Raw genomic sequence first — 27,847 nt, 5'->3', positions numbered from 1 at the left:
ATGAACATAAAATCCTCTTACACGAAACCATTTGTCAGTCATGTCTTCAGACCTTTCATCTGTGGAGCTAGATGAGTAAAATACATTCCATCTAACACTTTCACATGTAACTTGACAATACAGAGAGCCTCCGCAGTTATATGTACTCTTTTCAACAACATTAATCTCTATTACAATAAACTATCCTTTCCTTTTCTCACTTAACATTCTACGGCCTCTTCAACTAAGCCCATGGCTGTTCTTAATTTTTAATGTATTAAGACCACCATTATATGGCTGAATTCTTCTAAATTCTCTGGAACACATGTATTTCCAAAAATATTCCTATATAAGCTAAAGAACACTATTTTTTTCCTCCATTGTAAGGAAAAAGAAATACTTTTAAAATTTAGAGACCATGCCTTATTAAATTCAACACTATTTTAATTACATTTACATGGGAAAGTAAAGTAATCTCACTGTATTACTGTTACTATTTTTGATACTATAAAGATCAGGGTCTTATGTCACAGGCCTGGTCTCAAAATCAGCAGGATTTGACAGTAAGCACTTTGGTCGTTTATAAGCTGACTTCTCGAACAACTGTACCTCACATCTGTTTTTTCAGTAGACATTATAATGGTGTGAAATAGATACTTAGGAAAATTAATAAACACGTGAAAAATCATCCCTCTTGAATGCCAGTCTTCTAGTTTTAAGTAAGCCTTACATTACGTAAAAGGAAATTAATTCATAATATGACTGATGTTTAGAAAAATTCTTCAGCACTCTTATCCTCCATAATATTGTTAAAGTGCCAGTTCAGTGAAGACAATTCTTAAAAGAACTAAAATATGAATGACTGATCTTGCAACGTAAATGGATCCTGAAGCATGTGACAAAGTCAACTGCAGAATCATTCACAGCTTTTGCATTCTGAACTAATATTCTACAGCATGTTTTCTCTTGGTGCTGTCGCACATTTTTCTACACTCTCTGGAGTGTTTTTTCCTGGTATTTCTATTATTTTTATGGAGTCACAAGGATCTTAATGTAGTACAGTAAATTTTGTAAACTTCACAAGGCAAATGTGCTTACTTTAAATGAGACACCTTTATCATTTCAATAGCTGGCTCGTCGTTGCCTCGCTCCCCACGAAACGCGATGCTCCTGCCTGGAACATAAAAAACATGGGGAAAACAGAAATAGTTACTAAACTAAATATAAATATAGAAAGAGTTTATAAACTATACTGTTAATTTTTCAGGTATTCAGACTTACTTGAAACTTGTCTGACTGCAGAAATACTGAGCCTTTTATCACTTACATTTATAAATGTTTCAATGCTGATTTACAAGCTGAGTGAAAAATCAAAATCCCATTTTACATGAAATTAATTCTACAAAACACATATCTTTTGTGTTTTGATTTTAAACAAATTAACAAAAGACATTATCTGTAAAAAAACTACAACACTGTCATGTTAAAAGAACAGTCTCTTTGTCAGCATCCTGGAAATACAAAAATTGAGTCTTTTTCATAAGTTAAAAAAAAAAAAAGCACTTCATGCTACATAAAGCAATTCAAATTTAGTCATGTGTTATGAGACTCAGGCTCTAGGTTTTCACATTCAAAAATAATTTAAAATTATTCAAGTCCTTCCTATTTTGGGCTGTCTAATCTCCCAAATTACACCTCCTAGTATTGTGCAAATATTGGGCTCAATCACAAATATACTTGTCACCAATTATATGGCCAGAGTAGCTAAAATCACACATAATCTGACTGTTAGTTTTGCTATTAACTGTATCTTTGAAAAAGTTTTTTTAAATTTTTTTAACTCTTCCAATTCTTTTCAAGAGCTTCCCGTTTAATTATTAAAATATCCATTTTACATTCACACACACATTGAAAATCTGGCCATGCATTTGGCCTGCCTTGGAAAACTGTCTGTTGCTGATATAAACCACAATAAACAGTTCCACACTATTTCAGGGGCACATGAAACAATGAGTGTTGACTCTCACAAAACACATTTGGAAGTATATGCATTTTGTGAGCAAGACACACCACTGAAACCCACTGATGTGTGAATGCTCCTAAACCTCCTGTTGACATCTATTTGTTCTTTTCATAAGTCCAAGCTACAGCCATCTCTGCAAAGGTGTTATTTCAAGTCTTCCTGTAGAGCACAAGATGGAAAACATTACCTGGCCTCACAAGGACAGAAGAGCAGAACCAGTTAAAACTTCTCTTTACGATTTTATTTTGTTGTGACAAAAGAATTTTAAAAACCCAAAAACTCACGTAGTAAGAACTTCTGCTTGTCATTCCCCAGCAGATCTGTCAGCCACTTGTACATATTTCTCAGGAAATACTAACCTGTTGGTAGGTCCACCAGCTGCAGCTCATTCCTTACTAGCCCCAGATTGTTAGGTGTTGATGTGGCAAAGGAAATAAACCCAGTCAGGCTTATCCACTCAATTCCCCTGTCATCAGAAGAAAGTACATGGAACATATTAGCTAAAATATTCAATTGGCTAGAAAAGAGCCTAGACTGAAATGTAATATTTTTTAAATGTATATTCTTCAATTTGATAACAGCACAGAACTAATTTTCTACATTTTACGGAAACACTATATTTAAGCATAAAAAGAAGCTATGCATTTACAACTATAATGTAAATATAAAATTACCAAATTAAATTAAAGAGGAGCTTTCTTTCCAGACTACATTGTTTTTTATCTGGTTAAAACAAAAATTTCATTTAGAAACACTGGTAACTTGCAAAAAATCCCTCACTGACACTTAGCACTAGAGTGGGCTAAAAGCACTGCTCTCATTAAATCAGTGATTTACCAGATGGGAAGAACTATCAAATAACTCAGATTTGCCAGCATACAGGAAGAGAAAAATATTAAAATATTCATATGGATAGCAGGGTGGGAAGATGTGATTCTTTCAGTCCAGAGATAGGAGAAGTAAAGATGACAGAATAAGAGAGGCCCTGAACAGATTTCAAAAGTTATCACAGAAAAACTGAAAATCTAATTTATTTTTTTTTCTCTTTTAGATCATGCCAAGGCAGCCACAAAACAAATTACCCTCAAGTCTTGCAAGGATATAAAGTTACACTGTATATAATATATTGTCAGCACATATGGATTCTAAGCAAATGCCTGAGATATACCACTGGCCACAGGATAGAAAGCAGCACCAGGCAATGCTGTTCCAAAAGGAGCTAGTCCTGTCTGTCCCCATTTCCCCCACACATTTTGTGCCAGCACAAATAGTTCAGTGCTTTATCTGTGAAATAAATCAAGGAACTAATCTAAAAGAAAATTGAGACTGTTCTAATACATACATATGCCCAAGTTCACTCTAACGCAGATAAAAGGATTTAGGTTTTCCTCAAGTCCTTCAAACACAGATTACTTAAGAACTATTTACAGGACAACTAAGTCTTCTGTTACATCAACTGTAAAACCATGGTCTGTTTTGCAAGAATATACATGAAATATGAGAAAGACAAGTAACAGTATTTATAGTTTACTGTCAGTAAATCCAATTTGCATTGTACTAAGTAGAAGTTCCCTAAATGCAATGTAGACAGGTGAAAAGAAAAAGCACTCCTGTAATATTTTCAAATACAACTTACAGCTGTATTTATTTTTTTTTTTTTTAGTTCAAGTTTTAAAAAAACAAACAAACAAAAACCAACCAGGAAGCTTTACTCCTAAATCCTCAAGTAAAGTTAAAAATTTAGGACACACTTCTTTTCTCACCAGGACCTATAAAAGTTCAACCAATAATTTCAATCAAAATGAGAAGTATTCAATTGTTAATTGAAACGTTACAGGAATGACTGAATAGAAAACTACAATTGCAGTAATGTGTGACACTCCAAGTCTCGGAAGGGTTGTAAAAACAGGGAGCTTTCTGAAATGGAAGAAATATGAATTCTGGCACCTTCCTAATTTTTATCTATTATTCTACTATGTTTTTTAGGAAAAGCACAGAATACTCATAATGCATTGTTATTGCCAGTAGTTTTTCACCATTCTCACTCAAAGACCTGAGGCATTTTCTATACTTCTTTCATCAGCTCAGATTTAACAGTCCTCCTCCTTTGCTGCTGGCTGGCCATCTGTCAATACCAATAAAGATCTACAGAAACTCAAGACACTCATAATCAAAAGGAAACCTTAGCTTAGCTAACTGCTTGCACCTGAAACAATATGATTTTTGTTATTGCCATACACGTAAATTGAGAATCTGAAGACAGTGATTCAAGTTTTAATGAAGGAAACAAGTAATGCCTTCATTATTGAAATATCTTCATTTGCAAAATTTCCTCATGAAAGACATCTTTGCTAGAATTAAGGGTTACATTCTATATGTAATAATAGCTGTAAACTATTCCTCAGACTTGATCCACTTTTAAAATATAAAATTCAGGAATTCTATAAACTCAACTTGTGTCAGTTACTTCAGTTTTTTTGATTAATGTTTCCAATGCAAACAAATTACAGAGTGTACTGAAGCAGATATAAACACAAGTGATTTTTCTAGTTCGGAATGGATTGTTGTGACTTTATGACAAGGCAGCTGCCACTCTAATTAATTATAAGAATTATAAGAAAAAGAGGAAGGTAAAACTGGAAATAAAACCATCTTAAAGAAAACTGTATTAAGAACTCAATCATATCATCAGAAAATACTCTTAGCCTCAAACTTTATTAGTTAAAAAGAATTTTCCTTGTACTTCAAAACTATTTGTATGGTCTACATGTCCAAAATTGAACACCAGCAATAGAACGAGTTTTTCCCTTTTAAGAAGAGGAAGGTTAAGAAAAAGAAATTACAATTAAGTGCTGAACATGGTATATGTGAGATAATTGTACATCCTGTAATGGAGACTTCAGAGTTCAATTCCAAATACACAGGACTGCATTGCAAGACTGTTTATGGTTGTCAGGCAACGCTTATTTACTAATGCACAGAAATTCATCTAGCACATCAACACCCGTATGACAGAAGTGGTAGCTATTTTTCACTCGTCTTTCTCTACATGAGACAAGTGTTTTTAAGGAGCTGATGAATGTTTGCAAAGTAGTTTCCCACAGGGGAGTCAGCTTAAATTTAAGTGCTAAAATTTGGATGTAATGCAGTAATTTTTAAGTTTTGCCTGCAGGCCATACACATTCTCATTATAGTCAGTGAGATCTCAAGTTTAAAAATTAAAAGCTGTTGCAACCTTGAACTTGCTGAACTTCAGCTAAAAAGAATGTGAAGCACTGCTCTACTCAGAGTTATCTATATATCAGAATAAGCAAAAGTAGCAGTGAGCAGCACTGCACTAGTGCTTCTCGTTTCACTGAACTAGAAGCTACGTAGCAGGTATTTTATTTACACGTCTTGAATTTATTCTCCTCTGCATTGAAGATGTATTATCATCTATCTTACTGCAGTAGCTTTGATTACTTCACTTAGAAAATGGAACAGGTATCAGACTTAAGCTATTTCACAGTTCTTCTAATTCCTCTCAGTAATAAGAATTATTTCATAGAATCATAGAACAGTTTGGGTTGGACAGGACCCTAAAGATCATCTAGTTCCCATCACCCTGTCCTGGGCAAGGACACCTTCCACCAGATCAGGTTGCTCAAAGCCCCATCCAACCTGGCCTTGAACACTTCCAGGGATGGGGCATCCACAGCTTCTCTGGGCAACTTGTTCCAGTGCCTCACCAGTCTCACAGTAAAGAATTTATTCCTTGCATTTAATCTAAACCCATCCTCTTTCAGTTTAAAGCCACTACCCCTTGTCCTATCACTATTTGCATTTCTCTGTAACCTGAAGGAAGACCGACCTCCTGCTCCCAGCCAGCACATGTGCTATAGTCTCCCTCTGTTTTTCCCCTCACTTATGCTCCTAGCCGTGGCCTGATTGACTTCTCTTCTCTGTCTGCTCTGAATCATTTCTGCTGCTCCTTGCCTCAGTCTCCTAACAAAAAATCAAATTAAACTCAAAAGAAAAGTATTTGCTCACATAATTCTAAACAAATAGTGAAACTGCTAATTAATAATCACGGACAAAATTAATATTCAAGGTTAATAACAAGTAGGAACTGTCTTAAATGGAGGACAGCAGAACAGTTTGCCCTACTCCTAATCACAATACAGAACTACAAAGTTTAAAAATAGTTGACAAAAATATCAGTACATGACTACATATGTAGCTTCGAAAAAGGAACACTGTGATCTCAAAAAAAATTTCGACTGCTAGCACCTAGACAACTCGGTGGCCATTACTTTAGCAGAGTTGATATGTAAAGGACAGTTGCCGTTTCAAAGACCTTGGTTTTATTACATTCTCCTCCTAAACTACAAGGTATTGAAAACTCCACTGGCCTTGAATTACAATTTTAGGGCATTCTCAAGCACATGCTAAAATAATGGTGTTCCCTGAAGGTGTATTTTCAGTTAAAACTTAAATAGAGGCACTATCCAATCTATCTGCATGTTAGAGGTAAATTAAGAATTCCCACTGATAGAAAAACTGTTGCACTTACATGAATATTAATTTTAAAAAATGACTGTGCCTTATTCTATATTGCTTAAAGCACTCCCTTGAACTCATAAAAGTTATGTAGAAAGTCACTCAGACCATTAAGAGCAGAACTGAGGAAATTAAAACAAATATTTAAAAGACTTACCCAGGTAACAGTTTATGACTAAACAAAATTAACAATCATCTTAGTGTTTTTCTAAAAATACCATTTGTGCAAGGACGATTCCTACAAAGACAGTGTATTCAAAAGTTGCAAAACCTTCACAAAGTGAAAAGCCCATATTAACAATATTTCCAACAATACATGAAGCCTAATGAAAGATAAGTATTTTTTTCAAAAGCATATTTCCTCCTATCTCCCCATCTTTTCTTTTTTGTTTCCTTTAAGCTGTGAAGTGTTAGTAGTGGTTTTAATTTTGAACTCTAGAATCACCTTAGTAAGAAAAAAAGCAGTATCCTCTTGTTCGGCATAACAGAAAATAAAATTAAAATAATTTTAGAAGTAATTAATTACATGAAATCAAAATAACTCAAGTGGTTTAGAATAGAAAGGGAAATTCTACTTTCACAGTGGCAATCCATCACATAATAAATGCAAATACACTCACATAATTTCAGTGGCAGATACAAAGCAGGTTTCCATAATGAACTCTTGAAGCTATCTAGTCTCAGTCATCTGTACTTTTCTTATCTTTTTGTAAAATTAACAGTAAAATTAAGAGCTTAACCTGATGAAGGCTTCATATCACAGCTCTGATACATTTTTTATTAATATTACTACTAAAAATAAATATTTTATTTTCTATGCTTAAATTTGTCTGGAGTTATGTATCCAGCAAGCACCATCTTGAATATCTTTGTCATTAGTTATAAAAAAAGTTATGCCATTGTGTATACACAAACACACAGTACAACAGCTTTAAAATTTATTCTGTTCCTTACTTAGGATGGGTAAATACTCAATCCTGTATTCAGTCTTTAAAATCTTTTAAAGATAAAACTATTTTTACTTCAGTTAGGGCTAGAACTGTCTCCGTAGCAGTTTCAGCCCCAAAAGAGCAACGGAAATAAAACTTGCCTTACAAAACAGAATTATTTCAAAGGACACAATCTGTGAGTCATGACAGTCACATAAATAAGGCACTGTAATAAAGTTTCCTGTGCTAAGACGACTTCTTCGTACTACAATATACTAAAGAAACTGGAAGTAACTGACTTGCATCCTAGATCAGCAGGCACAGATAGAAATCAAATCTTTAGTTCAACGTAATTTTCACTCTAATTTTGTCAGTGTGTTACTGCTTATATATAGCAAAGATACTGTTAGGGTAGACTACTCCACCAGCAATTTTCTTGAGCATCATTAACAATGAAACAAGACACCCACACTGCTGGTACAACATTAGTTAGATGTTTTAATACTTTGTCTCCCAGAAGGATTATAGTAGGAATTAAAATCTTACTTGACTTCACAGGAATGGATGCTTAACTCTTTGTGTAAGAGTCCACTTGTAAGATGAAACACCAGGACAGAGCCATTACTTGTACCTATTAGAAGAGATTTCAAAAAAATAGAGACCAGTCTTATTCTTCTCTTCTATACTTTAACGAAAACGTAGTATTTACAGCTATTTCTCTCTTTTTTTTTCTTTTTTCCCCATCTGTAACTATTACATTTTACAATTTTAGAAAAGATATTTTGATTTCTAGTGCTTAAATCCCAAATATTAAACCCTCCAAGGTTCTCTGGAGCCAGCAAAACCCATTTGAATCAAGGTATATTCTTGAACCTATTCTCTGGAGCCTACAGAAACTCCATTTATTCTTCTTGTATTTCCACAACATAGCTGCAGAAGGGAATGTTTCTTTTTGTTTTGAGAACTCAAGATGAGTAAATGCCTCAAGGAAAAGTATTAATGGTTATCCATCAACAATCCCAGGGGAGAATCATGGGTAGATTTTACAGACTCATTAAATGAATTATGCTTTCTCATCCCTGAAATAACGACTTCTTTCAAATTACAAATCAATAACTTCGTAGCTATTACCTTCAATTAGATCAAAAAACCTTCTGAAACACACACTGGGAAGACTTACTTGTTCTTCTCCTTATGGCGTTTATTATTATAGCGTTTTCATTGCTGGAGTGAGATAGTCTTTGTAGGCTCCTGAGTAATATTTACCTTTGCAACACCCACAAGCTCTGTCCAAAAACCTAATGCGCCTCTATAGCCCAGGCAACCTTAAGAACAACAAACATCTCCCAAGTCTAACTTGTGACAGGCACAGTCTTGATTGGGTAGCCCAGAAGCAACCGGTATCTTAGATGTGTCAAGAGCACGGTTGAACAACCCAAATCTGGAGATGTAATTTTACAATGTAACTACAATCTTTACACAATCTCTGTGTCTACTGTTCCAGTCCACTGACTGCAGAGTAAGACAGCAGCCTGTATGGATACACTGTGAAAACCGTGACGTGGTCTGAAAGAGCATGCCAGAAAAATCAAATTCAAGCAGGGAGAACTCAAGAGTTGATAAATCAGGTCGTCACTGGCAACTGTTCTAACATCTAGATGAGTTTAACTACATTTGTAATAAGACAGAATAGATTTATTCAGGAAAAATAATGTGTTTTAAGCATACTTTTAGGTACTTAGATCAGAACAAAAGTCTCTGTTAAGTTCATTTACTTATTGTAGGAATGCAGTGTTGTAGAAATCCATATTTACTGATGTTCAGAATGAAGTGAGAGCAGCATGCAAAACACTAAGTGTATCAACAGACCAGTATCATAGTAAATGAAAGGATAAATACAAACTTGCTAATATATTGCAATTTTTCAGATACTTTACATTACTTAAACCTAAGGCAGGAAAAAAAGAATCCGAAGACTATCAACAGATGCAAACTAATACAAGGGTCGCTATTTCTGATTTGTTACACAGGATCAAAAAATATTTTTTTTCCTGTATTACTGTTCTGGTTTTGTTAGTGAGGGGGGGCCTAAGGTGGTAGCTTCTGTAGGAAACTGCTAGAAGTCGCTCCCCTTTGTTCAGTGGACTCGGCCGGGCCTAGGGCGGACCCGCTGCTGGCCAAGGCCGAGCCAATTGGTAGCAGAATGTCCCGTGATAACGCCTCTGCGATAATGTATTTAAGTAGGGGAAAACAGGAAAAAGAGGAGGAGAAGATGTGAAGCAGCTGAGCGGGGGGCAGAGAGGGGGAGGCGCGAGCCTTGTGGGCCTTGCAGGCCTCACCCTCTGGCCTCCCGCCGGGCAGCCGACTGGGCCCAACTCGGCCCGGCCCGGCTGCAAGAAGTGGAGAGGAGATGAGAAGTGAATAAGATGTAAAAAGGATCCTGAGAGGCGTCTGCCAGCCTGTTGTGAGGAACGGCTGCAGACGCCAAGGTCAGTGAAGAAGGAGGGGGAGGAGTAATATGGCTCCTGGCCAAGATTCCTCTGCAACTCGTGGTGAAGACCATGGTGGAGCGGGTTGTCCCCCTGCAGCCCATGGAGGTCCATGGAGGAGCAGAGATCCACCTGCAGCTCGTGGAGGACCCCACGCCAGAGCAGGTGGAGGCCTGAAGGAGGCTGTGGCCCGTGGAGGGCCCGCTGGGACAGCTGTTCTGGAGAGACTGAACTCCGTGGAAGAGATCACCCACGCCGGAGCAGTTCCACGAAGGACTGTGGCCCGTGGGAGGGACCCCACGCTGGAGCAGAGGAGGAATGTGAGGAGTTCTTCCCCCGACGATGATACAGCGGCATAAAACAACGCGTGATGAACTGACCGCGACCCCCATTCCCTTTTCCCCACCCCCGTGCCGCTCAGGAGGGGAAGGTAGTAGAGATAATGTTAAGCCCGGGAAGAGGGAGGGGTGGGGGGAGGTTATCTTGTTCCCTGTCTCATTCTCCTGCTAGTTTTAGAAAATAAATGAATAGTTTTCCCCAAGTCGAGTCTGTTTTGCCCGTGACGGTAACTTTAAGGATTTCTCCCCATCCTTATCTCAAACCTTGAGCTGTTTTTTCTTATATCATCTCCTATTCTCTCGGAGGGTGGGGGGAGCGAGAGACAGACTGCGTAGTCTGGTCCTGATCAGGGCTGAACTACGACAGTTATTGCCTATATTTGTATTTAATCTAGAATATACTATTTTCAGAGTAACCAATAAACTATCCAAGATACTTACCCACAGCAAGGATTGGCTCATACTGTTTAATATTTTTTGTCGTAAGAGGTGGGCACATGCGGATAGCAAACGGAGGCAAAGGAAGTCCCGAGAGAAGTCCAGTCAGCAGAAACTTGAGGTGCACTTCTTGTATAAAAGAACTTTTTAACTGTTCTTCTCCAGCAACTGTGCCTTGCCCTGCTTAAAAATTAAAGCTCTTGTTAATATTAAATTTTAATCTGAGGTGTTATGGGAAGTTATCAGACACAGTAGTTTATAAAATAAAAATATCAACTAAACTAACATATATATTAGCAATGTTTGTTTAAAGAGGCATTTCTTCCTGTTGAACTTCATACGACAAAACGTTTTAGAAGGTTGCATCTGAGGTAATTTCTCCAATACTAGCTTTCTTTTCCAAGACTAAGAAGAAAGAAGAGGAAAAAAAAAAAGAGGAAGAGGAAGAGGGGAAAAAAAATGTTAAGTGCAATCATTTCAGTCTTCTTCCAGAATTCAAGGATAGTTTAAATTGTCTTCATCGGTTTAAGATTATTTCTAACAAACAAAGGAGCTTTGGTGAAATTCCATCTCAAATTACTTTTTTTCCCCTCACAGTCGAAGAGCTTTGAACACTGGTCCTCAACACAAAATCCTCAAAAAGATTACTGTGATAATTTCTTTAGCAAACAGGAATTATTTTTTTCCAGAATCACTATTTAAATGGCAAAGAAAATAATTCAAACATATGTAGTTCTGAAGTACGTTAAGATGTACAATTATTCAAAAATTCTAGAAATGAGTAATATTAGTGAAAGAAATGCTTACCAATCATGTTGTCTAATGAGAGGTCTGGAAGTTTATTTTGGAATGCTCCTACAGGAATTCCACAGAATGAGACTGGGGAATACAAAGGCGATGCACTTGAACTGCTGTAAAAGAAATGAAAACAAGTTCCTAATACAAACTGGATCGCCTGCTCGCTTCGGTCCTCGCTTTTTTTTTTTCCCCCTAGGTTGTTCTCTCAGTATTACTACCACTTATTACTTGTAGAATATTTTAAGAAGATCATTCCCAACATCAACTTCCATTAACATCTCTACCAGGAGAAAAAGCACAAAAAACTGTACAAAATTTAAAATAACTTTCATCTTCCTTACGGAGACATTTGTACATAACAGAAAAGCAGACAGATGTATCCCTTTTTCTGGTGTACCTAAGCATTGAAAGCAGGCTTTTAACACATTGCGTATTAATATGTAGAGCTATGTTAATAAATACAGCTAAGGAACAATCATAAATATTTTGACATTTAAGAACAGATTCCCAAACTTGGGGAATGGTTTTTGTCAACCTATGTAAACTTCTTATGTAGGTTCCAGAGGACAAAATCTGTAACTGAAGCCTTTCACATAAACATATGGAACACTACTGCCTCTGCATACACAGAGCTACAACACAAACTTACAGCATTACCTACATTTACAGTCTTGTGAGATATCTATGCATCAGGTTTCTGTGCTATTTTTTTCCCTCATGACTGTACTGGGTTCCAGCGCAATCTCCATCTAAAAAGGACTCAAACAGCCCTTGCAGCCTTGGCAACCACATCTTGCTGGGCTGAGGACGGGTCTATGTCATAAACCAAAGTCTACTGACTGCAGCCAGCTGTAGGCAAAAATGCAGTTTAGGCAATGTACAAAGCCTTTTTCTTTAATCCCACTTTAACAGACTTGAGATCAAATTTTAATTAAGACCGTCAAACCCAGTAAGATCAAGAGCTAATGGAGTAAGACTCCTTCAAAGTCCATTAAAGATTGTGCCAACTAGAAAGATGCTTTACTTTTCAGGACAATCCAACCACATCCACAATCCTCTAGGCTCAATGGCTCTTATATTATTATTATTATATTTGTCCTGGTTATATAATCACGATAAAAATAAATGTTTTAGAAAGGAGCCTAAGAACCTAAGAAGTAAAACCCAGCAACATATGGATCCTAAACAGCTCTCTTGGATATGCATCACAAAGAATCAATCTAACAGTTTTTGAGAACACCAAGAATAAAAACATTAAATCACTGATAAGCAATAAAAGGATCTGTGTTGAAAAATCCTATGCTTCTGACATTTAAACGTGTACCAAGAATTTCTTTTATGGCAATAAGTTATTTATTTTATTCAATAGTACTTTAAATGTTAATTGCAGCACAACAATCTTAATACACTGAATGTTTAAAGAACTATATTACTTCATACAGTATTTTAGAGACTGCTCAAAAGCTAAAATTCTAAAGGCTTTGTATATAAAAACAGTGTTTATATCACTGTATTCCAGCTGCCTGCTGTGCAGCCTTATACTGCTCTGTGCCAAATTCACACAAATCTAGCAGAAAACCTTTCCCCTACTAAAAATGGAGTCCTTTCCAAACTCATTTTTGCAGTCCTTTCATGTCATAGAAAGTGAGCAATTCATTGCTGAGGAAAATTATAGTCTGAAAAAAGCCAAATGAGAAGAAAATGTTCCCCCTAAATAATGAGAATATTCATTCCTATCTTTTGTTTCCTTATTCCAACCACTTAATATGATTTTTTTTTAAAGAAAGAGTAAATACAGTTCCTTCACTTCCCCAAAGCAAAGGAACTAACCTGTCTGAATGATATATTTTGCTCCTCTTCCTTTCACTCATAGCACATCATACTACCATACACACAAGGACAACACTGTTGCTTTTAGAATTTATTTAAATATACACACCACTTGTAAATGTAATAGATGGAAGTTTTGATTAGAAAAATAAATCCCATTACCTGTTACGCACATTTCTGCCAGAAATACTGGATTTTAATTCCCAGATCATTACCCTGCCATCACTGACTATGAGAGCTGCAGAATTCTCATTCACTGGGCAACACACCATACTGAAGGGTCGAACTGTTTTTGTCACCCTGATTGCATCACACTGACTTCTTAAATCATAAATCAGCTCTTGAACTGGGTCTGGATCTGTAACATCAATGTCCCACAGAGGACAAACAATTAGAATGGAAAAAACACGATGTGATCAATCAACAGAAGTAAATCTGCAGAATGACTGAACTCTTTGGTTGAAATGCACATGCTTCCTGTGCAACAATTAGGAAAAATAATAAAAAACTACATACTGTTGATCTTGCAACACAGCTTTGAAAAGTTCTCCAAAATTTAACTTTGTCTTTAAAATATCTTATTCCACATGAATCCTGTAAAATCTAAAAAAAATTATTGTTTCATATCTGGGCAGAATGTGCATCTGCCCTCCACAATCCAAAAGTCATTTGGTTTATTGCTAAACCTGGAAGCAAGTAATGTAGCTTGCCAGAAATTATCAAACTGCCAAAACCAAAACAAGCAAAACAAACTCTACCCAAAAAATAATTTATTTACATTTACTATGTTTTCCCTTCTTTTTTCCAGTCTCCTCCATTATGTTTAAAAGGTTATTCTTAGTAACATCTCATAAAAGAGACAAAAGTTTAATAATTTAGATTTTAATCTAAATTCAAGCCTGTGTCTTAGTTCTAAAATGAATTCTTCCAATTGACCAAATGACTTCTAAAATCTTGTGTCTGTCTGAAAAATATGGGTTTTTTTCTTAAAAATAAAATGTCCTAGAAGGGCTGCAATTCACCATCTTGTATGAGGTATGATGGTTAATACTGGTATTAAAGTATTAATTAAAATGCCTCAAAGTTCATTTCTGGACATTTTTGACACAGAACTTACCTGGCTCTTCATTTGGAGTACCAGTTATACTGCAGTTAGATCTGCGAACTCTTAATGTTATACAACCGTTTTCATGTAGGCAAAATAACCCATCACGCTGAAAACAAGGAATTACCTAGATAAAGAGATACAAAATTATATTGGGTTATCAAAATTTTATCCTTTGCAAAGTACACTTTCAAATGAACATACAGGATCTGATGCATAAGCAAGTCACTAAAAATGTTACTATTAATGCAACGCTTAAATGAATTTCTTTAGCAACAGTACTTGTGATGAAGGAAGTAAATAAATCTCAGAAATTCATTGAGAAGTTTTGTTTGAACTGTTTGCTGATTCTTTTTTTTTTCTTTCTTTCTTTTTAAAGATTGACATACTCACGCATACTCTTTTTAGATATCACTTTTTAAAAAAAAGACAACTTTCTTTTTTGGTACCAGAATTCATGATTCCAAGAGAACAAAGATGCTTCAATAAGACCTCAGACGAGACTTAGCTGTCTATTCAAAAAAAGGTGGATGCTCAGAGAACTAGCATTAACTTGTGTGTAAGCAGCTTAAATCACCAGAGAATGAAACATCCTTTTTTTCCACAGCACCGTTTCCACACTGGTAACTTTCGTAACACCACAAAATAAAGTAGGTTTGCTGCAGAGTTCATAAAACTAAATTAAACAATGCTTGGTTCAGAGGACATTTTTCTCTCTGGTGAGCTAACTTCTTTCCATTCTCTAGAACTAACCAAAATACAACTATAAGTAGGTCATGAACCTACATATGACCTTAATAAACTACTACAATGATAAAAATCACATTTTCATTACCTGTAGGAAAGGCACACCTGTTCTTTCAATTGCAATCACACCCACTGTCTGATTCACTTCCAAGTCAAGAATCAGAATTTCTCTGGGATACAATAACAGCATGTAGTTTCTTTTGGAAGGCAAATATGACAACTGAAGACAGTCGTTGAGTGTTACAGATTCAGCACTGCAAAACATCAGATATAAACTTTAATCAAGTTCAGTATCAACAAATACTTCAAGATCAAAATAAAATTAACAGCATAAGTTTTCCTGCAGGTGCATTTTTTCAAGTATTCCCTATTTTCATCACTAAGGAACTGCAAATTTCCATTAAATTGCTACAGCAGTGCAAAGCATCATTGACCTTTATAAGACACACAGTCTGTTGACTTTTGTCTAAGTAAGATTACAGAGTAATTTTTAAAACAATAAGTAATTCAAATGGAACAAATAATTCTTGCACATCTCAAATACAAAGCAATTCAATTATGAACAGTGCTAGCTGCCATAATATGTACTGGCATTCACGGGAAATTACTGTTAAATATACCTCTTACTTCAATTTTTATATTATGTATATTACTTTATTTTGAAATGACAGAAGTAGCCTATCAAAAATACCAGTCTTCAAACTGAAAGAAAGTAGCAAAGAGCACGAGTGTTCGTCATCGTTAACATGTTGATTGTAAACAGGAGATTGGATTGCATGTACCTTGCAGCCCATGAGCTGTACTTAAGTCACGTTGAAGAAAACCATCCTTATATTGCGTTCAGGTTTGAAGGTCTCTGAACTAACTTAATGTAATTTCCCTTTGAGATGTTTTGTTTGGTTTTAATCTCCTCGTTCTACCACACACTAAACCCTCCTCACACTCTTCCTGCATCTCATTCCTTGCCTCAGGAGTATAAGTCCCCTTTTGTCTGCAGTCACTTTCCTGACAATCTCCTGCTCCCCCTTCCTCAAAGTTTCTCTAAACTAATATAAAACCAGATAAACCATTGCTGCTAAAAATTTTTACTTCCCCTTTTCCTGTTCTACTCTTTTTGGGTGTTCTGTTATGGATGGAAAAGGAGGGAGAAAAGAGAAGCCTATCATACCCTTGTCAATATTCATATAGAAATTAAAATGTTATCAGGAGAATGCAGAAAAATGGTATCTCTGCTCATCTGCTGTTATTGCAGAGCACACATGAGGATGCAGCAGTGTATGTCCTGTCTTGGTATTTCCAAATCAGGTGTTCTGTCTGATGCAGCACAAATCAGGCATTATAGAACATAAAATGACAAGATCATGCCCTTTAACTTTACATAAAAATCACAGTTTCTTAAATTATTTATCATCACATCCGCTCCCCAATTTGCAATTTAAAGATCTTAATAAAACACAGTATAAATTTCATATCTGCACTAAATTTTGGTGTCAAGTGCTAACTGATAATAGTCTATTTAGTTTGTTCTTAAATTCACTAGAAATTTGAGAAACACTTTTATTACTCCAATAGAAAGTACAAAAGGAAAAAAATTACACCACACAAAAGAAGTAGTGTAGAGAATTTCTAACAAAAAAAAAATCTCAAACTCAAGAACTTTAGTTTTAAAAGGTCAGAAAATAGACAAATATGCATGTATAAATTATAATTTTATTTATACACTATTAACTTTAAAAATGCCTCCTAATGCAGTACCATGTATAACATCAGAATGACAACTCTTCTCAGGTATCAGTACTTACAGAATTTTTATTCTCTTGTTATATCCCTTCTCATCCCACAAATGGAATAAATTATGTTAGCCCATTTTTATCTTTTTTTTTTTTACTTTAAGAAAGTTATTTCTGAATCTACACCTGCATGAAAATACATTAGCAAAAGAAGACTGTTATGTCACTAATTTATGTAAAGCATGTTAAAACGATACGGCTGTTTTTATCAACAGAACTGGATGAATGACTGTCAATGTTCTATTCTTACATAATGTCCTCATATAGGACGTCCAACCATCTGCCTACTCCAACAAATTTTCTTTTTTACAACTACCTATCTTACAGACTTTAATCTAACTATATATATAAAAAATATACAGGTACAGGTAAATATACAGCTAAATATACAGGTAAAACATTATCTGAGAATAAATATTTGCAACCTACCTTGGTTTTTCATTACTGATTAAGATTTTTACTTTATCGAGGGCCTTTTTGGCCCCCGTAGCAGCAGCCAGCTTGTTGTGAGAAGGACTGGAATGGGGACTAGAGATGTAAACTTTCTTCCCTGAGCTGGCAGGTGCTTTGGAAGGAGAGAAGTCAGAGATGAACACTATTCCTTCACTGGTGAGCACTGTACCAAGAAAAACAATTTTTATTATAGCAAAATACAATCTGCAATTTGAAGGTGGTGTTCCATTTTAATGACATTTTGGTGTGGAGAAATGCAAATAACTTTAATAACACTGTATTAGGTAGAAAACTCATAATGCTAGACAACAGGCATCTTCTACTGGAAGAGCTGCAGATGGTCCATTACAATTAATTTGCAGCGCTATAGGCTCGGAGCTGAGTGGCTGGAGGACTGTGAAGAGGAAAGGGACCTGGGGGTGTTGGTTGATGCTCAGCTGAACATGAGCCGACAGTGTGCCCAGGTGGCCAAGAGGGCCAACGGCATCCTGGCCTGCATTAGAAATAGTGTGGCCAGCAGGAGCAGGGAGGTAATCATCCCCCTGTATTCGGCACTGGTGAGGCCGCACCTTGAGTATTGTGTTCAGTTTTGGGCCCCTCACTACAAGAAAGACATTGAAGCCCTGGAACGTGTCCAGAGAAGGGCAACAAAGCTGGTGAGGGGTCTGGAGCACAAGTCTTATGAGGAGCGGCTGAGAGAGTTGGGATTGTTTAGTCTGGAGAAGAGGAGGCTCAGGGGAGACCTCATTGCACTCTATAACTTCCAGAAGGCAGGTTGTGATGAACAGGGGTTTGGCCTCTTCTTCCAGGCAACAAGCAGGACCCGAGGAAATGGCCACAAGTTGTACCAGAGGAGGTTTAGATTGGACTTGAGGAAAAACTTTTTCTCTCAAAGAGTGGTAAGGCACTGGAACGGCCTGCCCAGGGAGGTGGTGGAGTCTCCGTCCCTGGCAGTGTTCAAGAGGCGGCTTGATGAGAAGCTACAGGATATGGTTTAGTAGCTGTGGCAGCAATGGTAGTGGGAAGACGGTTGGACTAGATGATCTTATAGGTCCCATCCAACCATGTGATTCTATGATTCTATGATTATATTCACAAAACTCAAATTTTCAAAATTAAGTCTATATTAAAAAAATACTGTGGGGATTACCAGCAGAAACCCCTTGTTTCTTCAGTACAGTTATTCTCTCTCATCAACTATTTTTCTTCTTCATAATGCAAATAGAAGGCAGGGTTATCCACATTTGCTATATTACCATTTTTTGTTCTCATGCAGAGCGTGGCTCAAATAATTGTTAAGTCACCTTATTTATGTATCACCATAAAGATTCAGCTGAGTTATAAAGATGTAGCTAAGATTTTACTACACGTTTATACAAACAGAAAAAAAAACATGTTATTTTTTTAGGTTGAATGGTATGGCAGACTAAAAAAAAAAAAAAAACAAAAAAGTCAACTACAAAGCCTGGAAACTGCACTGTCTCATTATAGATCAAGAGTGATCAAGCTAAATTAAAGAATAAAATGGCGACTCCCTTATTTTTCTTAGTTTCTTTCTGCTAAAATGTCAAAAAATCTGCACTACATCGCCCATGACATTTGAATTGCTTCTGAAACTGGTGCTCACACTCTATTACCTTAAAATAAAACCCTTCTGTTGAAAATCTGATTTATTCTTTGTCTACTTATCTCACTGGATTCTTCCTCAGCATCTATCCTTTTACAGCTTTTTATGGCAGTTTAACAGGGCTCTCTATATTTGGCTTCCTCCAGCTCCTATCTCAAACATTTCTTTTCAGATCTCTACTCATGTCTACTTCTTCCCTCCTCTCATGCAATAACATCTTATTTTAGAAGATTCCACATTGGCCAAGACTCCCCTGCCTTTGTTTTGACACTTCTTCTTGGCATTAATGACATTATTCTCTACAGTTCATTACCTTAATCTCAACATTAATATTTTAGTTTAACATTTTTCCTAGTCACACGTATTCACATCACACTATTTTATACATACAAACTTACAAGCTAAGTGTGATGGATCAAAGGGGTCAAATGAAAAAGACAGAATATTTTCAGCATAACTTTTCTTCCAAAGTTTGGTGCCCGTGTCCGCATTCCACAGTACAATATAGTTAGGTGGATGAACGGCAAGCAGTAAATCTCTAGAAGCATCTTGATTCCACAACCACTGCATGTCTGTCAAAAGAAAGAAAGCACAACAAACAACAAAATTAACTTTAAAAAAAAAGTTTGTTCTGTTTTAAAACTATTTTTCCTCTGTAATACCTTGTCTTTAAAAAAAGTGAATAGAGACTTCTTAGTAACAAGATGTTTCTATTTCACAATTATAAAAACTAAATTTCTTTTATGGCCTGAATTTGTGTTTTTAACAAGCAGCAATACTCTGGGCTACACGTCACACACACGCACACAGTCCACGTTCGATCTGAAGAAGCCATACCTTTTCATCCAGTGAATTCCTACCTGAAACAACGTAGCGTATTGTACAGAACTGCTGCAGAGTCAAAATGAGAAGAACCATACAACATCCCAATTAATATCTGGAACAACACCATGAACCATACACCATCCCAATTAACATTTGAGATAGTATTGGACCAGCATTGAAGCTGGAAACAAATGTCTTCTCCACGTCAAATGTTTTTTAACACAGAGTCTTAAGTCAAAGACCAAAATTAAACTGACTGTAATACACAATCAAAATACAAATACAGTGCTTAAACACTAAAGTCAATCTGATGAGGTATTGCTGCCACTCATCACAACTGGGCATCATTTAACATTCAAGACAAATGGACACAAAAGACTGTTTTCTGTCAGTAAAAACAGAGAGCCACCTGTTCTTTCTGTATGCTTAGACATCATCTACCTGGACTTGGGCAAAGCACTTGACGCTGTCCCACACGACATCCTTCTCTCTAAACTGGAAAGACATGGATTTGACAGATGGACCGCTCGGTGGGTAAGGAATTGGCTGGACAGTCGCACTCAAAGAGTTGCAGTCAACGGCTTGATGTCTAAGTGGACACTGGTGACGAGTGGCATTTCTCAGGGATTGGTATTGGGATCAGTGCTGTTTTACATCTTGACATGGACAGTGGGATAGAGTGAACCCTCAGCAAGTTCACTGACAACACCAAGCTGTGTGGTGTGGTTGACACGCTGGAGGGGAGGGATGCCATCCAGCGGGATCTTGACAGGCTGGAGAGGTGGGCCCGTGTCAACCTCACGAAGTTCAACCAGGCCAAGTGCAAGGTCCTGCACCTGGGTCAGGGCAATCCCAGGCACAAATACAGGCTGGACAGAGAATGGATCGAGACCAGCCCTAAATAGAAAGACTTGGGAGTACTAATGGATGAGAAGCTCAACACGAGCCAGCAATGTGAGTCTGTAGCCCAGAAAGCTAACCACATTCTGGGCTACATCAAAAGAAGCATGGCCAGCAGGCCAAGGGAGGGGATTCTGTCCCTCTACTCTGCCCTGGTGAGACTCCCCCTGGAGTACTGTGTTCAGTTCTGGAGCCCCCAACACAAGAAGGACATGGACCAGTTGGAGAGGGTCGAGAGGAGGACACGAAGATGATAAGAAGGCTGGAGCACCTCTCCTATGAGGACAGGCTGAGAGAGTTGAGGCTGTTCAGCCTGGAGAAGAGGAGGCTCTGGGGAGACCTTATAGCGGTCTTCCAGTACCTCAGTGGTACTGGGAAAGACGGGGAGACTCTTCAGTAGGGCCTGTTGTGACAGGATGAGGAATAATGGTCTCAAAATAGAGGGAGGTAGATTTAGATTAGATATTAGGAAAAAAATTTTTACAATGAGGGTTGTGGAATACTGGCCCAGGTTGCCAGAGAGGTGCTGGATGCCCCATCCCTGGAAACATCCATCAGGCTCTAGGCTACCCGTTCTAGATGAAGATCAGAAGATCTTGGAAAATATTACCATAATGAATTAAATTTCATAGCATCCCTCTGGGAGACAGTAAATCTCACATTTACATACAAAATGAGTAAGCAAACATACAGAAGGCTAGTAATCCCAGCAGTAAAATTCAATGGCAGAATTGAGTGTAGATTACAAAACCTAGGTGATCAACTTGTACACGATGCTCCATAAAGTAACTTCTACAAACATCACACACTATCATTACCTTGAATTGGTTTTGCATGTTCTTGTATTTCACAACGAGCTGTTCCTGTTGCCACATCCCATACAATTATTTTTCCAGTAACATCAGCAGAAGCTAAACGCAAAGAATACGGAGAGCCAATATTGTGATGGTAATTTTCTTTAGCCCATTTAACCTGAAGATACAGATGAAAACTGGTCAAAGGAGGCAAACATACATACCAAAGATATCATACTTCATATTTTTCAGATGGATAAACTAATAATAATAAACTCAACAAAAAAGCATAGTAACAGTTAATGTTAATAACACCTGTGTAAGTACACCTCTAAGCTACCAGAACTTGTGCAAATTTAAGGAATGTTGCAACTGTGCTGCCTGACTGCATGGCTGATATTTTCAAACTGCGTAAATCCATGCTCCTTGTTCCTGAAGGTAACTACAACAAAATAAATATATGCTATGTATATAAAATCTTTATTCAAATATTTAGAAGAAACTAAATGGTAATGTTTAAGGTTCTGTGGGCATCTACAAACCTATACACAACAATTAAAAAAAAAAAAACAAACCTGAAACTTGAAAATTTACCATCCAACTTTTACACATATAGAATTAGAAATACAGAAATAGAATTAACATTAGGCACAAATAACTTTGCAACATGAATTACATTTATAATGCCATTCAGAGGACTGTAGCCACCTTTGTGCTACCCCTCTCAGACGTGTGACCAGGACGTATCTCAAAAGCCCAGCTGAATAAACTAAACAAATATTACACATGTACAGCAAGCAATCTTCAAAGAGCTCTAGCTATAAACCCAAAGTGTGTTTCTACCAGAATAACAAAGAATTCTTAGGAGACTCTCCTCTACCTGCAAATTCCAGTTTTGCAATTCCTGAGTCCCTGCTGTTCAAAAAAAAAAAAAAAAAAATCACCCATGAGGATCTCTGCATGTAGCTATGTAGCTATTAAAACAAGTAATTACTAAAACCTGCAAAGCTATTTCTTCCTCAGTTAAATATGTATTCCTTTGAAGCAAATTCCAAGTCTGGAAAACATCACTTCCCAAAGGAGGAGCTGCCACTAGGTTATGAACAACAAAAGGGAGACCTTTAATGTGATCACTCTCAACTAGAGCTTATGTGCCTCTCCAACGCTGTAAGCCCACTTTTCTCACTGTAGTCGCACTGCTCCAACAAAGTTCCCACATACGACCTGGCCCCTCTGACAAAATAAATTATTTTCTTACTGTACTGGTCACTGCCTCTCTACCCTGACTTCAAAATACAGCAGCGATTGGTCAGAAACAAGAATCAGAGGTGAAGGTTTTTTTAATTTTCACAATCTATCTCACTTGATTTAAATAACTTTATTATCACTGTTTTTTAAAATATCAGAACAGACATAAATGAGATTTCAATCCTCAATCAAAAAATTGTTCCTGTATAAGGACATATGGACAACTAACATGGACCCATTTTCACTGAAATCGTGACCTACTTCAGACACAGTTAAGGCAGCCAAAGGCCAGGAAGTATTTAAAGAAAAATCATAGAATCATAGAATGGTTAGGGTTGGAAGGGATCTTCAAATAGTCAGACAGACTGCAAAAGGATTATGAAAATTGCTTTTCTCTTTGCTTTTTTTTTATTGCAGACAGTGGTGCATTCTGAAATTTTTCAAATACGAAGCACGGGTTTTGGGGGAGAAGCTGACCTCTACTACAAGGAGTTTAAGTCAGACATACACAGTAGACCTCTTACAGATCCCCTTCGGCTTATTTATGCTCTTAGCATTTACAAACAAAAAAAGGTCAGCTATGAATTGAAAAGAATTTCTTACATATAAATGTAAAGCTATCTGCAATGATCATGGCTTTATAATAATTTTTCATATAATGTCTCCTTCTTGAAGCAGGACAGAATTTCTCTTCATTCTTCTTTCTCATAAATTAGTCATTTTCTTACAGGCTATTTCTGCTAATAAAGCACCAGATAGTGGTTTTGAAAAGTTATCTTATAAATTATTAAAAACTACTTGGACTTCAGTGTTTGCTTTCCTATGGAAATAACATTACTTCTCAAATCTAGTGAATGGAACCGAAGCATGTTAAAATGCTATCGTTACATGGATGAAAAACTAATTTTGCTACAATTCATTATCTAAGCTACATGGAAATTTTAGAACAGAGTCATCATTACAGCTGCTACCTCCATACTCCTTCCATTTTCTATTTTTTCCTCAATTACAGACATTGGAATAGATTTGTTTGTTTTAAAGCGTAGCCTAGGGACAAACGAGGCTAAGGGTATGCTTACCCAAACAAGTTGGCAAAAGGTAAGCAAAGGTATTGATTCACAGTGTCCTTTACTCTGGGCTTGCTGTCATGTACACACCTTTGCTCTAAAACAACTGAGAAACAGTCTCTCCTTAGTGAGAGTCTGACAGGTTGCCTCACATTTGTCACCAGAGAGACTATTCATAAGAGCAGCACAACCTCTAAGTTGACAGCAATGTTTGGGCAACCCTGAGAATCTTCAAACTTCACTGAAAGATCTGGGCAAGTATACAAACATGCTGGAAGAAATCAGTTTTCAGTCCTTTGTGACATTTTAGCATTATTTTTAAACATGCCCCAGCACACAAGTCTCAAAAAAAATACATAAAAGTATCTATTTTGAAACGAACCCTTCCATCTTCCTTTTTCCCCCAGTTTCAAAATTCTCTCTAATCAAGCAAAACTAATTCCTAAACTTTACAATAATTTTTAAAAGCTACAATGCCATTATCTATGTGGTTCTTGGCCAAGATCTTCTACGGACCTACACCAGTTTCGCCCTACCCAACATTTCCACCCAGTATTTGAACAGTTTCTTTATGAAGATAGAAAAAAAATGCACTTAATTGGACTCTGTAGCACAGAAATATACTACACTACAAAGATACAGAAACACCTGTGCAACTACTGAATACGCTAGAAATTTCAAAACCACTCACCAAAAAATTGAAGCCCTTTAGTGTGCAGAAAGACACCATCAGAACACGATGGCTCAAAGTCAGTAAATTATCAAATCCACGACAAAATAATTATGTTCAATTTTAAAATACCAGAGTAGTTACATCTGATACACTATTAGTGTTTCTATATGAAGATGGTCTATTTAAAGAAAATTACACACAGGAAAAAAAATAGTGTGCAATTTCCAAAAGGCACATTCAAAACTTTTTCATTTACCACAGAAAAACCTCAAATCCCTCTAAAATCTATTTTACTTCATAAATTACGGATAGCCTTCCGATATAGCATTTGGGCTGACTATCAAACATTGCATCTGCCAACAAAACGTTCCTCTAAACCCTGACTGAATCTGTCACTCTCCACAGTCAAAGAAATGATGTATCAAAGAAATACACCCTGTTCCACACTTGACCCAAAGTCAAATGCTCTGCAATTTCAAATCAAGGACCTTCAAAGGAAAGGACAGGTACCCTACACTTAAGCTTAACTTTTAGCCATTTTTTATCACTAAAATGAATGTTCAGTTTTGTCTGCTCTTGTTTCTTTTCTTTAGGTAAGAGCAGAAGTAAAAACTTAAAAGTAACTTTCTAGTTGTATAGTGCACTGGTTACCCCCATGACAGGAAAAATCAGCAAGGTCATCAACAAAAAGATGAATGTGATATTTCGTAATGTTCCTTTGAAATTCTGCCATGCTACGAGCTTTCTAAGAAACATTTCTGTCTATGTTCTTTAACACTACCAAATGTTTCTATATAGCCTATACCTTCTATGTTTTCTATACCTTCTATAAAGGTATACCATCAACCTCAGCTCAAATTTCAGCATGTATGGTTTGATTTAGCTGTAAAAAAGATCACGTAAAATACAGGTATTTTACAACAGATTTTATGTGAAAATCAAGTCCAATAGAATGTCAAGTATTTACAGCAATTTAGAAAAATAATACAAACACCAGAATCAAGTAATATACCTTAAAACATGTATGTCTCACCTTGACAACACTAGCTTTGTGTCTTTCCAAGACCTGTAAAGTCTGAGCAGTATTGGCATCAACTATCAGCACAAGAGAATGACATCCATATGCAATCAAACCTTGCCAGCCCCTAGAAAAGCATATATCATCATCAAACAAGCAAAACAGAAAAAAAAGCACTTAACACCAAGAATGAGGTCCTTTTTTTCCCCTAAGTTGAGCGCACACTACTAAACCCAAACATCAAACAGCAAAAACTATTTCATAACATAAAACTCAAAAGCATTATAAAACTCCACTGCTGCACTGCCTGCTGAACCATTTGCTGATGGAACCCTAAGCCACCGCAAAGCATCTCTGTGTCCACCTATAAAAACCCTCTTCTGTAAATTTAAGACATCCCATAGGAATTGATGAAGAGCATTCTCTAGTTTTACATAAGCACACAGTTAAGCAATATATTTGCAACTATATAATTAACTGCATCTCCTTTATTTTTTTTTACATACTCCAAAAAAGTGAAAATCTGCTGAGGCCTGTCTGACTTCAGGAGAGGTTAATGCGGCCACCGATGACAATTATAAAGCTACAATGAACACCAAGCAATTGGGAACAAGTAAAATAGAAAAACAAAGTTTCAAACTAAAAAATTCAGATAAGTTCAGTGTTCACTGCTTTGCAAACTGACAAACCTAAAGACCACAGTTTTAGAAAACTACTTGGTCCAGAATCATAGAATCATTAGGGTTGGAATGGACCTTCAAAGGCCACCCAGTCCAACCCCCCTGCAAGGAGCAGGGACATCTCCAACCACAGCAGGCTGCTCAGAGCCAACCTGACCTTGAATGTTTCCAGGGATGGGGCATCCACCACCTCTCTGGGCAACCTGTCCCAGTGTTCCACCCACCCCTTTTCCTAATGTCCAGTCTGAATCTACCTCCCTCTATCTTAAAACCATTACTCCTCGTCCTATCACAACAGGCTCTACTAAAGAGTTTCTCCCCATCTTTCCTGTAGGCCCCCTTGAGATACTGGAAGGCCGCTATAAGGTCTTCCCACAGCCTTCTCTTCTCCAGGCTGAACAGCCCCAGCTCTCTCAGCCTGTCAGCATACGTAGTGGCTTTGTACATCAAGCCTCAGAAATAATAGAACTAGAAACCAGAAGAAGCTTCTCTGATCTCTACAGTTTGTTACACCAACAAGACCTCTGCCTGAAAAGCAAATGTCACTGCCAATTGCAGAAGGGACTGGCCCCGGTTCATCCACGGTCATGGTTTTGTTCTTGCTTGGGAGCTGGACACCAACAACTCCACAGAGCGCTCTGCCAGCCTCTCCAGCGAGGAACGGGAGGAGGACGGGGACGCCAGCAGCTTGCACAGTGCCTCGCAGACGGGGACCTGCCCTGGACAGAACAGCACAGCGTCCCCATTTCCAGCAACAACAAAAAAAAACCCGGGTATCTGCGGTGACCACCTCGGCCAAGGCGGCAGGACACGACTCCCCCGCGGGAGGGCACAGCCGCCTCTCCACGGGGACAGTACCACCGCTTCACCGTCCGCCCGGCAGCTCCCGGCGCTGGCAGAGCCTCGGCACCCGGGCCTGTGACTGCAGGGACGCCCGGTTAAACCCGCGGGCCCCTCTGCCCGGGGAACAGCGGGAGGAGGGAGACCCGGGGCAGGCCAGCGGGGAGCGAAACCCAGCCCGGCGGCTGAGGCGAAGGAGCCCCGGGGCGGCCCGGGGAGGAGGGAGAGGCCCGCACACCTCAGCCGCCCCTCTCTCCCTCTCCAAGCCCGGCAGACCGCCCGCGGCCCGGCCCCTCACCAGTCCGCCGCCCCCTTGTTCGGCGGGCTCAGGGCGCCCGTCAGGGTCCGCGCCGGCAGCTTGATGTTCACCGTGAAGCGCTGCATGGCGAGGCTGGGCTGGGCAGCGCCGGGGCGGCCCCAGCCCGGGCAACCGGTAGCCGAGCACTCCGCAGCCCGGCCCTGCCGCTACCGCGCAGGAAGCGCCGCCTCGGCGGTGCCGCTGGTCCTTGCCGCCGGGGTCCGCCGGGGCCCCGCAGCTCGGGAACGGCAGTTCCGGGGCCGGCCACGCCCCCCCCGCTCGCAGGGTCTGCGGCCGCCCTGCCCCGGGCCGCGCCCCTCAGCGCGGCTGTTGCTCCCTTGCCGCCATTTCGGGTACCGGCCCCACGGTGCCGCGGGGTAACCCCAGTGCAGCCAGCCGGGCCTAGGGACACGGGTTCT

At 38.2% G+C, this 27,847-nt stretch overlaps 1 protein-coding gene across 6 annotated transcripts in view; it reads right to left on the bottom strand.

Moving 5' to 3' along the window:
- The window catches only part of WDR11 (WD repeat domain 11), a 42,295-nt gene extending 14,707 nt beyond the window's left edge, over positions 1–27,588 (bottom strand). For 2 of the 6 annotated variants that reach the window (XM_086752314.1, XM_086752320.1), the window contains exons 1-13: positions 27,429–27,588; positions 25,626–25,737; positions 21,629–21,782; positions 19,484–19,657; positions 17,435–17,621; positions 15,304–15,469; positions 14,481–14,595; positions 13,526–13,721; positions 11,543–11,646; positions 10,739–10,918; positions 8,017–8,101; positions 2,362–2,468; positions 1,078–1,153 (exon numbers count right to left, since the gene is read on the bottom strand). In XM_086752314.1, the coding sequence (XP_086608440.1) occupies positions 1,078–1,153; positions 2,362–2,468; positions 8,017–8,101; positions 10,739–10,918; positions 11,543–11,646; positions 13,526–13,721; positions 14,481–14,595; positions 15,304–15,469; positions 17,435–17,621; positions 19,484–19,657; positions 21,629–21,782; positions 25,626–25,737; positions 27,429–27,514 (1,742 nt within the window). In that variant the 5' untranslated portion in view covers positions 27,515–27,588. Of the gene's footprint in view, positions 1–1,077; positions 1,154–2,361; positions 2,469–8,016; positions 8,102–10,738; positions 10,919–11,542; positions 11,647–13,525; positions 13,722–14,480; positions 14,596–15,303; positions 15,470–17,434; positions 17,622–19,483; positions 19,658–21,628; positions 21,783–22,484; positions 22,520–25,625; positions 25,744–27,428 lie in introns of those variants that run through there. The other 4 variants (XM_086752316.1, XM_086752317.1, XM_086752318.1 and 1 more) reach the window with 4 other exon arrangements.
- Positions 27,589–27,847: the final 259 nt, after the last annotated feature.

The sequence above is a fragment of the Chlamydotis macqueenii genome, chromosome 7 (assembly GCF_036417535.1).
Source record: "Chlamydotis macqueenii isolate bChlMac1 chromosome 7, bChlMac1.mat, whole genome shotgun sequence".
NCBI classification, from domain to species: domain Eukaryota; kingdom Metazoa; phylum Chordata; class Aves; order Otidiformes; family Otididae; genus Chlamydotis; species Chlamydotis macqueenii.
Note: the sequence above shows the minus strand (reverse complement) of the source record. Positions and strands in the feature narration are given on the sequence as shown.